General features: G+C 45.8%; 1 protein-coding gene across 1 annotated transcript in view; it reads right to left on the minus strand.

Moving 5' to 3' along the window:
• Positions 1-1020: 1020 nt before the first annotated feature.
• Positions 1021-14328, minus strand: part of raver2 (ribonucleoprotein, PTB-binding 2) — a 186748-nt gene continuing 173440 nt past the window's right edge. The window contains exon 15 of the mRNA XM_052523520.1: positions 1021-3870. Within this exon, the coding sequence (XP_052379480.1) occupies positions 3730-3870 (141 nt within the window). The 3' untranslated portion in view covers positions 1021-3729. The remainder of the gene's footprint in view (positions 3871-14328) is intronic.

Genomic DNA, 14328 nt, shown 5'->3' on the forward strand with positions numbered 1-14328 from the left:
CTCCTCTATCTCGCTCTCCCACTCTCCTCTCTTTCTCTCTCACTCTCCTCTCTTTCTCTCTCCCTCTCCTCTCTTTCTCTCTCCCACTCTCTCGCTCTCCCACTCTCCTCTCTTTCTCTCTCCCACTCTCCTCTCTCGCTCTCCCACTCTCCTCTCTCTCACTCTCCTCTCTCTCGCTCTCCCAATCTCCTCTATTTCCCACTCTCCTCTCTCCCACTCTCCTCTCTCGCTCTCCCACTCTCCTCTCTCTCACTCTCCTCTCTCCCACTCCTCTCTTTCTCTACTCTCTCTCCTCTTTCTCTCTCCCATTCCTCTCTTTCTCTCTCTCCTCTCTCCCACTCTCCTTTCTCTCTCTCCCACTCTCCTCTCTCTTGCTCTCCCACTCTCCTCTCTCTCACTCTCCTCTCTTTCTCTCTCCCACTCTCCTCTCTTTCGCTCTCCCACTCTCCTCTCTTTCTCTCTCCCACTCTCCTCTCTTTCTCTCTCCCACTCTCCTCTCTTTCTCTCTCCCACTCCTCTCTTTCTCTCTCTCTCTCCTCTTTCTCTCTCTCCCACTCTCCTCTTTCTCTCTCTCCCACTCTCCTCTCTTTCTCTCTCTCCCACTCTCCTCTCTTTCTCTCTCTCCCACTCTCCTTTCTCTCTCTCCCCCTCTCCTCTCTCTTGCTCTCCCACTCTCCTCTCTCTCACTCTTCTCTCTCTCGCTCTCCCACTCTCCTCTCTTTCTCTCTCCCACTCTCCTCTCTTTCTCGCTCTCCCACTCTCCTCTCTTTCTCTCTCCCACTCTCCTCTCTTTCTCTCTCCCACTCTCCTCTATCTCGCTCTCCCACTCTCCTCTCTTTCTCTCTCCCACTCTCCTCTCTTTCTCTCTCCCACTCTCCTCTCTCTCGCTCTCCCACTCTCCCACTCTCCTCTCTTTCTCTCCTCTCCCTCAATCTCCTATTTCTCTTTTATCCCACTTACAGTCTCTTTCATTCTCCCGTATGGGTGGTCCCTCGAACCCACTCCCTGCTCTCTCGCCATGCTCTACCAACTGTGCCACAGAAGGACCACTCTCTCTCGCTCTCCCACTCTCCTCTCTCTCGCTCTCCCACTCTCCTCTCTTTCTCTCTCCCACTCTCCTCTCCCACTCTCCTCTCTCCCACTCTCCTCTCTTTCTCTCTCCCACTCTCCTCTCTTTCTCTCTCCCACTCTCCTCTCTCTCGCTCTCCCACTCTCCTCTCTTTCTCTCTCTTTCTCTACTCTCTCTCCTCTTTCTCTCTCCCATTCCTCTCTTTCTCTACTCTCTCTCCTTTCTCTCTCCCCCTCTCCTTTCTCTCTCTCCCACTCTCCTCTCTTTCTCTCTCTCCCACTCTCCTCTCTTTCTCTCTCTCCCACTCTCCTCTCTTTCTCTCTCTCCCACTCTCCTCTCTTTCTCTCTCTCCCACTCTCCTCTCTTTCTCTCTCTCTCCCACTCTCCTCTCTTTCTCCCACTCTCCTCTCTTTCTCTCTCTCCCACTCTCCTCTTTTTCTCTCTCTCCTCTCTCTCCTCTCTTTCTCTTATTAACGCACACACAACTTATTCACACACAAACTCAGACTACATACAGTACACTGAATTCCTATAAAAACATATGGACCTGCTATTAGGCAAAGAAGGAATATGAGCAGGTCAGAAAACACACAGGCACAGCTCTGCATAGCACTGTGGCACACCCAGTAATGGCTTAGAGAAAAAAGGCTAATTAAATTACCAGAGGGCCATTAAAACAACACAGACTGGCTTAAAGTGCCTGACTACAGACAGACATTATGACCTGCCTGGGTCTGCCTTTTACAGACACTGACTGAGACAGCTTCCTACAGTTTCTCTCTCTCACACACACACCACACACACACACACAGAGAAATAAAGAAGCTACACACACTTCTAAGCATTGCCTTTTAAAGATGTGGTTGAAGCTAGCAATCAACTGGCTGGAAAAGCCAAGTCCAACATACACACACACACAGTACAAGTAAAATTATGGCTCTAAGCCAGTGTAACACAGCACTGAAAGGGTTTGAAATATGTTACAGCTTTGCCCGTTAAGAGCATGATATAGGACACCACTAAAAACATCAGTACTTCAAGTCACATGACACAGGAGAACGCCGCGAATTCAACTCAGAGTGGAGGATGAAAACGGATAGATTAGAGAGAGATTAGGGATCAGATAGAAAAGGAGAGGAAGAAAGATGAAGAGAGAAATTAACTGACAGTTTGATTGTAGCACACTACACATTGAGCGGCAATGCCCTTGCATGCCCTCATGTTGGCATTGTGATATTAATTGGTACAGTAGCTGTTGTTATTGCCTGGGTCTAAGGCTGAAGACCTGTGCCAGTACTAAACATGGTGCTAAAGCCCTCATCCCATGCCCTTGATCAGTCAATCACTAATTGATCAGTCAATCACTGAACTGATCAATTAGCTCAGTTGGTCAGGTGTGGTGCCTAGTTGGAATAAAATCCTACAATACCTTTAGCACTCCAGGAATAGGGTTGCCTACCCCTGCTGTACCATGTGAATCTCAAGGTGATTCATTTAAATTCGATTCATGGCTTGATGAAAATTGACAGTCATCTTTTACTTTCTGAATTGACTGAATCAAAATGGAAATTACTCTGAGATAATTCAACATGGCTACTCTCCTGAATTTTTCTGTTTCCTGTTTCATTTCTAATGGCAGTTTATGAAGCAGTATTAAACTTGGTTGTTTTTTTGTCTCCACAGCGCTTCCCATCCAGAAAAGTCATTTAAAAAACACACAGAAAAAGAAGAGGAGCCTGGGAACCTCTTCTGTTCCTCGACTGAGCCACTGTTCAATGGCCCTTACAGAAAACGAGAGCCATTATAAACAGTAAAAAGGTTTCCACCCTGTAGCTATCATACACAGAGCCATAAGAAGAAGGCCTAGGTCTTGGAAATGTCCATCCACTAGCTAGTTATAATACATGGCTATATCGACCCAAAGAGGTGTCCACTCAGTGACTATTGTCATGTCTATAAGGTACCAAGTTAGGTGTCCATTCATTTCCTAGTTCACCACACCAATAGGAGTCTATAAGTGTCCATGGTTCAAGGTTAAAAGCAGTGATGAGACATCCCTCTCCCTGTGTCTCTGAGTTTCCAGGGTAGCCCTGCCTTCTTCTACCCTGCGAATGGCTGATCACTCCTACACTTACGACACATCACGCACACACTACATCAAGGTCTCCACAAAGAGAGAGATAAAAGGAGAGCTTAGGCAATCAGAAAAAGAGAAAGACACTGAAGAGAAAAACACGTCAGTTAAAGTGAGTCATCAAATCAACTCTGTCTGCAACACTGGCCAGTTTCCCCCGTTTGTAGAAAAGCGCACAGAGAGATTAGAAACAGAGTGATAGAAACAGAGAGAGAGGGAAACCTGACTACACACTGACTGGCCTTCAACAAGGCAGACTGACTGACCCTAAAATACAGAAGCAGCTCACATACATTAGAAACAATGTACATTATTAGTCAAGAAACATTTTCACCAACTGAGTTAAGCGTTAAGGCTTGAACAGGACAAAAGCGTGTGTGTGTGTGTGTGTGTGTGTGTGTGTGTGTGTGTGTCAGTCTGCCTTGTGTGTGTCTGTGTGTATACCAACATCATACAACACTAAAGCTGAGACTGTGTATGTACTGTATGGTTTAGGAGATAGGGTGCAGAGGTTCAGAGGTCATCTCTAGATCCTCTTCTTCTTGAAGTAGTCAGCGTACTGACCTCCCAGCCCCTGGGAGTGCTGACCCACGTACGCCCCCTCTGATGTCATATTGTGTACGGCCAAGTGAGGGTACTCCCGCTTCTTCCCCCGAGTCGTCTGATTCTGAAAGAGAGAGAAAAGATCATCAAAGATCTCATTCACCCGAGCCACAGCCTTTTCACCCCGCTACCATCAAGAAGGAGGAGAAAGTACAGGTGCATCAAAGCTGGGACTGACAGACTGAAAAACAGCTTAATCACTACCGGCTACCACCCGGTACTCTGCCCTGTACCTCAGAGACTGTTGCCCTATGTACATAGTCACTGGTCACTTTAATAATGTTTACTCTTTTATCCACTTGATATGTATATACTGTATTCAAGTCATGGCTCATCTTATATAGCTACTGCTGTACATAACTTTTCTATTCATATACTGTCTATACACACGATTTATACATGTTTACTTCTATTCCAGACTCTGACATTGCTCGTTCTGATATTTCTTCTTTATGTAAATGTTTGTAAGGGGTATTGCTAGATATTAAATGTTTGGAAGGGGTATTGCTAGATATTACTGCACTGTTGGAGCTGGAAACACAAGCATTTCACTGCACCTGAGATAACATCTGCAAATCTGTGTACAGGACCAATACACTTTGATTGTTTTGATTTGAGAGAGAGGATAATGGAGAGAGAAATGAGAGAGAGGAAAAAGATGATGAGTGAAGGATGAAGAGAGATAGAGTATAGTATGGCAGAAGTTCAACGCCATAGAACTATTTATATTTACTTAAAGCAATGTACCCCCAATTGATGCACAGACAATGCCACCCCAATATATCCAGACGATACCGCCCCAATATATCCAGACGATACCGCCCCAATATATCCAGATGATACCGCCCCAATATATCCAGACGATACCGCCCCAATATATCCAGATGATACCGCCCCAATATTTCAAGACTATACCGCCCCACTATATCCACAGATGATACCGCCCCAATATATCCACAGATGATACCGCCCCAATATATCCAGACGATAAAGCACCAATATTTCAAGACGATACCGCCCCACTATATCCACAGATGATACCGCCCCAATATATCCACAGATGATACCGCCCCACTATATCCACAGATGATACCGCCCCAATATATCCACAGATGATACCGCCCCAATATATCCAGACGATAAAGCACCAATATTTCAAGACGATACCGCCCCACTATATCCACAGATGATACCGCCCCAATATATCCACAGATGATACCGCCCCAATATATCCACAGATGATACCGCCCCAATATATCCACAGATGATACCGCCCCAATATATCCAGACGATACCGCCCCAATATATCCACAGATGATACCGCCCCAATATATCCACAGATGATACCGCCCCAATATATCCACAGACGATACCGCCCCACTATATCCAGAGATGATACCGCCCCAATATATCCACAGATGATACCGCCCCAATATATCCAGACGATAAAGCACCAATATTTCAAGACGATACCGCCCCACTATATCCACAGATGATACCGCCCCAATATATCCACAGATGATACCGCCCCAATATATCCACAGATGATACCGCACCAATATATCCACAGATCATACCGCCCCAATATATCCACAGATGATACCGCCCCAATATATCCAGACGATACCGCCCCAATATATCCACAGATGATACCGCCCCAATATATCCACAGATGATACCGCCCCAATATATCCACAGACGATACCGCCCCACTATATCCAGAGATGATACCGCCCCAATATATCCACAGATGATACCGCCCCAATATATCCAGACGATACTGTCCCAGTAGATCCAGACGATACCGCCCCAATATATCCAGCCGATACCGTCCCAATATATCCACAGATGATACCGCCCCAATATATCCACAGACCATACCGCCCCAATATATCCACAGATGATACCGCCCCAATATATCCACAGATGATACCGCCCCAATATATCCACAGATGATACCGCCCCAATATACCCACAGACGATACCGCCCCAATATATCCACAGACGATACCGCACCAACATATTCAGACCATACCGCCCCAATATATCCAGACGATACCGCCCCAATATATCCACAGACGATACCGCCCCAGTAGATCTACAGACGATACCGCCCCAATATATCCACAGACGATACCGCCCCAATATATCCAGACGATACCGCCCCAGTAGATCCACAGACGATACCGCACCAACATATTCAGACCATACCGCCCCAATATATCCAGACGATACCGCCCCAGTAGATCTACAGACGATACCGCCCCAATATATCCACAGACGATACCGCACCAAAATATTCAGACCATACCGCGCCAATATATCCAGACGATACCGTCCCAGTAGATCCACAGACGATAACGCCCCAATATATCCAGACGATACCGTCCCAATATATCCAGATGATACCGTCCCAATATATCCAGACGATACCGCCCCAATATATCCAGACGATAAAGCACCAATATTTCAAGACGATACCGCCCCACTATATCCACAGATGATACCGCCCCAATATATCCACAGATGATACCGCCCCAATATATCCACATATGATACCGCACCAATATATCCACAGATGATACCGCCCCAATATATCCACAGATGATACCGCCCCAATATATCCAGACGATACCGCCCCAATATATCCACAGATGATACCGCCCCAATATATCCACAGATGATACCGCCCCAATATATCCACAGACGATACCGCCCCACTATATCCAGAGATGATACCGCCCCAATATATCCAGACGATAAAGCACCAATATTTCAAGACGATACCGCCCCACTATATCCACAGATGATACCGCCCCAATATATCCACAGATGATACCGCCCCACTATATCCACAGATGATACCGCCCCAATATATCCACAGATGATACCGCACCAATATATCCACAGATGATACCGCACCAATATATCCACAGATGATACCGCCCCAATATATCCACAGATGATACCGCCCCAATATATCCACAGATGATACCGCCCCAATATATCCAGACGATACCGCCCCAATATATCCACAGATGATACCGCCCCAATATATACACAGATGATACCGCCCCACTATATCCAGAGATGATACCGCCCCAATATATCCACAGATGATACCGCCCCAATATATCCAGACGATACTGTCCCAGTAGATCCAGACGATACCGCCCCAATATATCCAGCCGATACCGTCCCAATATATCCACAGATGATACCGCCCCAATATATCCACAGACCATACCGCCCCAATATATCCACAGATGATACCGCCCCAATATATCCACAGATGATACCGCCCCAATATATCCACAGATGATACCGCCCCAATATACCCACAGATGATACCGCACCAATATATCCACAGATGATACCGCCCCAATATATCCACAGATGATATATCCACAGATGCCCAGATGATACCCCAATATATCCACAGATGATACCGCCCCAATATATCCAGACGATACCGCCCAATATATCCACAGATGATACCGCCCCAATATATCCAGATGATACCGCCCCAATATATCCACAGACGATACCGCCCCACTATATCCAGAGATGATACCGCCCCAATATATCCACAGATGATACCGCCCCAATATATCCAGACGATACTGTCCCAGTAGATCCAGACGATACCGCCCCAATATATCCAGCCGATACCGTCCCAATATATCCACAGATGATACCGCCCCAATATATCCACAGACCATACCGCCCCAATATATCCACAGATGATACCGCCCCAATATATCCACAGATGATACCGCCCCAATATATCCACAGATGATACCGCCCCAATATACCCACAGATGATACCGCCCCATTATATCCACAGACGATACCGCACCAACATATTCAGACCATACCGCCCCAATATATCCAGACGATACCGCCCCAATATATCCACAGACGATACCGCCCCAGTAGATCTACAGACGATACCGCCCCAATATATCCACAGACGATACCGCCCCAATATATCCAGACGATACTGTCCCAGTAGATTCAGACGATACCGCCCCAAAATATTCAGACCATACCACCCCAATATATCCAGACGATACCGCCTAAGTAGATCCACAGACGATACCGCACCAACATATTCAGACCATACCGCCCCAATATATCCAGACGATACCGCCCCAGTAGATCTACAGACGATACCGCCCCAATATATCCACAGACGATACCGCACCAAAATATTCAGACCATACCGTCCCAGTAGATCCACAGACGATAACGCCCCAATATATCCAGACGATACCGTCCCAATATATCCAGATGATACCGTCCCAATATATCCAGACGATACCGCACCAATATATCCAGACGATACCGTCCCAATATATGCAGACGATTACCGCCCCAATATATCCAGACGATACCGCACCAATATATCCAGACGATACCGTCCCAATATATCCAGACGATACTGTCCCAATATATCCAGACGATACTGTCCCAATATATCCAGACGATACTGTCCCAGTAGATCCACAGACGATACCGCCCCAATATATCCAGACGATACCGTCCCAATATATCCAGACGATACCGTCCCAATATATCCAGACGATACCGCACCAATATATCCAGACGATACCGCACCAATATATCCAGACGATACCGCACCAATATATCCAGACGATACCGTCCCAATATATGCAGACGATTACCGCCCCAATATATCCAGACGATACCGCCCCAATATTTCAAGACTATACCGCCCCACTATATCCACAGATGATACCGCCCCAATATATCCACAGATGATACCGCCCCAATATATCCAGACGATAAAGCACCAATATTTCAAGACGATACCGCCCCACTATATCCACAGATGATACCGCCCCAATATATCCACAGATGATACCGCCCCACTATATCCACAGATGATACCGCCCCAATATATCCACAGATGATACCGCCCCAATATATCCAGACGATAAAGCACCAATATTTCAAGACGATACCGCCCCACTATATCCACAGATGATACCGCCCCAATATATCCACAGATGATACCGCCCCAATATATCCACATATGATACCGCACCAATATATCCACAGATGATACCGCCCCAATATATCCAGACGATAAAGCACCAATATTTCAAGACGATACCGCCCCACTATATCCACAGATGATACCGCCCCAATATATCCACAGATGATACCGCCCCACACTATATCCACAGATGATACCGCCCAATATATCCACAGATGATACCGCCCCAATATATCAGACGATAAAGCACCAATATTTCAAGACGATACCGCCCCACTATATCCACAGATGATACCGCCCCAATATATCCACAGATGATACCGCCCCAATATATCCACATATGATACCGCACCAATATATCCACAGATGATACCGCCCCAATATATCCACAGATGATACCGCCCCAATATATCCAGACGATACCGCCCCAATATATCCACAGATGATACCGCCCCAATATATCCACAGATGATACCGCCCCAATATATCCACAGACGATACCGCCCCACTATATCCAGAGATGATACCGCCCCAATATATCCACAGATGATACCGCCCCAATATATCCAGACGATAAAGCACCAATATTTCAAGACGATACCGCCCCACTATATCCACAGATGATACCGCCCCAATATATCCACAGATGATACCGCCCCACTATATCCACAGATGATACCGCCCCAATATATCCACAGATGATACCGCCCCAATATATCCAGACGATAAAGCACCAATATTTCAAGACGATACCGCCCCAATATATCCAGACGATACCGCCCCAGTAGATCTACAGACGATACCGCCCCAATATATCCACAGACGATACCGCACCAAAATATTCAGACCATACCGCGCCAATATATCCAGACGATACCGTCCCAGTAGATCCACAGACGATAACGCCCCAATATATCCAGACGATACCGTCCCAATATATCCAGATGATACCGTCCCAATATATCCAGACGATACCGCACCAATATATCCAGACGATACCGTCCCAATATATGCAGACGATTACCGCCCCAATATATCCAGACGATACCGCACCAATATATCCAGACGATACCGTCCCAATATATCCAGACGATACTGTCCCAATATATCCAGACGATACTGTCCCAATATATCCAGACGATACTGTCCCAGTAGATCCACAGACGATACCGCCCCAATATATCCAGACGATACCGTCCCAATATATCCAGACGATACCGTCCCAATATATCCAGACGATACCGCACCAATATATCCAGACGATACCGCACCAATATATCCAGACGATACCGCACCAATATATCCAGACGATACCGTCCCAATATATGCAGACGATTACCGCCCCAATATATCCAGACGATACCGCCCCAATATTTCAAGACTATACCGCCCCACTATATCCACAGATGATACCGCCCCAATATATCCACAGATGATACCGCCCCAATATATCCAGACGATAAAGCACCAAAATATTCAGACCATACCGCGCCAATATATCCACAGATGATACCGCCCCAATATATCCAGACGATAAAGCACCAAAATATTCAGACCATACCGCCCCAATATATCCACAGATGATACCGCCCCAATATATCCAGACGATAAAGCACCAATATTTCAAGACGATACCGCCCCACTATATCCACAGATGATACCGCCCCAATATATCCACAGATGATACCGCCCCAATATATCCACAGATGATACCGCACCAATATATCCACAGATCATACCGCCCCAATATATCCACAGATGATACCGCCCCAATATATCCAGACGATAAAGCACCAATATTTCAAGACGATACCGCCCCACTATATCCACAGATGATACCGCCCCAATATATCCACAGATGATACCGCCCCAATATATCCACATATGATACCGCACCAATATATCCACAGATGATACCGCCCCAATATATCCACAGATGATACCGCCCCAATATATCCAGACGATACCGCCCCAATATATCCACAGATGATACCGCCCCAATATATCCACAGATGATACCGCCCCAATATATCCACAGACGATACCGCCCCACTATATCCAGAAATGATACCGCCCCAATATATCCACAGACGATACCGCCCCACTATATCCAGACGATAAAGCACCAATATTTCAAGACGATACCGCCCCACTATATCCACAGATGATACCGCCCCAATATATCCACAGATGATACCGCCCCACTATATCCACAGATGATACCGCCCCAATATATCCACAGATGATACCGCCCCAATATATCCAGACGATAAAGCACCAATATTTCAAGACGATACCGCCCCACTATATCCACAGATGATACCGCCCCAATATATCCACAGATGATACCGCCCCAATATATCCACAGATGATACCGCACCAATATATCCACAGATCATACCGCCCCAATATATCCACAGATGATACCGCCCCAATATATCCAGACGATACCGCCCCAATATATCCACAGATGATACCGCCCCAATATATCCACAGATGATACCGCCCCAATATATCCACAGACGATACCGCCCACTATATCCAGAGATGATACCGCCCCAATATATCCACAGATGATACCGCCCCCAGACGATATGTAGATCCAGAGATCCAGATACCGCCCCAATATATCCAGCCGATACCGTCCCAATATATCCACAGATGATATCGCCCCAATATATCCACAGACCATACCGCCCCAATATATCCACAGACCATACCGCCCCAATATATCCACAGATGATACCGCCCCAATATATCCACAGATGATACCGCCCCAATATACCCACAGATGATACCGCCCCAATATATCCACAGACGATACCGCCCCAATATATCCAGACCATACCGCCCCAATATATCCAGACGATACCGCCCCAATATATCCACAGACGATACCGCCCCAGTAGATCTACAGACGATACCGCCCCAATATATCCACAGACGATACCGCCCCAATATATCCAGACGATACTGTCCCAGTAGATTCAGACGATACCGCCCCAAAATATTCAGACCATACCACCCCAATATATCCAGACGATACCGCCCCAGTAGATCCACAGACGATACCGCACCAACATATTCAGACCATACCGCCCCAATATATCCAGACGATACCGCCCCAGTAGATCTACAGACGATACCGCCCCAATATATCCACAGACGATACCGCACCAAAATATTCAGACCATACCGCGCCAATATATCCAGACGATACCGTCCCAGTAGATCCACAGACGATAACGCCCCAATATATCCAGACGATACCGTCCCAATATATCCAGATGATACCGTCCCAATATATCCAGACGATACCGCACCAATATATCCAGACGATACCGTCCCAATATATGCAGACGATTACCGCCCCAATATATCCAGACGATACCGCACCAATATATCCAGACGATACCGTCCCAATATATCCAGACGATACTGTCCCAATATATCCAGACGATACTGTCCCAATATATCCAGACGATACTGTCCCAGTAGATCCACAGACGATACCGCCCCAATATATCCAGACGATACCGTCCCAATATATCCAGACGATACCGTCCCAATATATCCAGACGATACCGCACCAATATATCCAGACGATACCGCACCAATATATCCAGACGATACCGTCCCAATATATCCAGACGATACCGTCCCAATATATGCAGACGATTACCGCCCCAATATATCCAGACGATACCGCACCAATATATCCAGACGATACCGTCCCAATATATCCAGACGATACTGTCCCAATATATCCAGATGATACTGTCCCAATATATCCAGACGATACTGTCTCAGTAGATCCACCGACGATACCGCCCCAATATATCCAGACAATACCGTCCCAATATATCCAGACGATACCGCCCCAATATATCCAGACGATACCGCACCAATATATCCAGACGATACCGCACCAATATATCCAGACGATACCGCACCAATATATCCAGACGATACCGTCCCAGTAGATCCACAGACGATACCGCCCCAATATATCCCGTATATATATCCAATATATTCTAAAGACCAATCCATTCTAAATAATAGCGGGGCGATGTCGTTGGAATACGCCGTCTTGCCCGCTGGAATAACGTATTGGGAATGGAGTTGAATTTAAAATGCTGAATCACAGAATAGACAGTTACCTAAATCTAATGAATTCTAAATAATAACGAAGAGATAATTACGATAGAGTTGTGCCCATCGAAATGTTTTTATTCTTATGCATTGACTGACATACGTTATAAATTTAGTGAAGTATATGGTACTTTAAATTTTGGAGTAGAGAAAGTTGGAAAGTTTGACTTTACTTTTATGATAGAATTCAAGTAGAACTCAGTCCGAGTAAGGGGTATATCTTTGCCTAGAGGCAGGTTGAATTGTTGCGAGATAACGAGATAACGATTAAGAGATGTTGTAAGTTCTATTCAAAATCCAACATTTGTGATAAATTGGGTTTGGCTTATCGAACCCGTACTACTGCTGCTGCTATCAGCCAACAATGATTTGCAATTCGCTGAAGTTACTGCTGCCTGGGCCCGGGCTGAGCGCCTGTTGCTGACCTCACACACAATGCACGTTTGCAGCCAGGCAATGAGGTTGTGACTGAGGGTGACAGAGAAAATTGTTTGTGTCATTAAGATGGAAAATGCATGCATTATAGCTTTGAGTCACTTTTCAAAAGTTGCTAAAAGTTCCAAATACATTTTTAAAAGTAGCTGAATATTGCCAGGGTAGTCTGAAAAGATGCTAAAACTAGCAACAAAATTGCTAGGTGGCCATCACTGATTGGTGGCGTTCACTGGGCTATATTTGGCTATAAGAAAGGGAGATCTGAATAGTTGTATCGTAAAAGTTTTGTCATATTTCCCGGTTATTGGTTTGATTGTTTAGGTAACAGTGAATTTGAACAAGAAGTTAACGTATTCTAAACATTATCCGTTTCCATTACGAGGAACCATGTCCGGTTGGTAAAGGGGATTGTAGGTTAGTTCATTTTATTTTAAAGGGACAGTGCACGCTAATCACAGTTGTGGGTATCTAATGACAGGATATTCCTATTAAGAATTTTGGGGGACTGACCACAGACGGACTGTAATCTTGTCTCCTTGGCAGTCTAGGACTATGAGCCATTATGGAAGATATCTGTGCAAGTCCCTATGTAGTTCATGGAAACAGGTTGTAGCTCACACAGAGAGAGAGAGCAACATAAATCCACATACCCTGTATGGAAGAAGATGGAGTATAGTGAAAGTAAGGGTATCAGTTGATAACCTAGTGCCATTCCGGATAGAAGAAGTTAGGACAGATGATAGCTCTATAGTCAGCCAGAATACAAGCAGATCCCCTGACAAAGCAGATACTGACCGTGGAGTTGTCCAGAGCCAAGGGCCGGTGTGGATAGTTCAGATGAAAGATCTTAAGGAAGTGATTGAGGTAGAAACGGGTTATGGGGATTCTAACTTATGGTTAGAATGGATTCAG

Source organism: Oncorhynchus keta, chromosome 1 (genome assembly GCF_023373465.1).
Source record: "Oncorhynchus keta strain PuntledgeMale-10-30-2019 chromosome 1, Oket_V2, whole genome shotgun sequence".
In the NCBI taxonomy this organism is placed as follows: domain Eukaryota; kingdom Metazoa; phylum Chordata; class Actinopteri; order Salmoniformes; family Salmonidae; genus Oncorhynchus; species Oncorhynchus keta.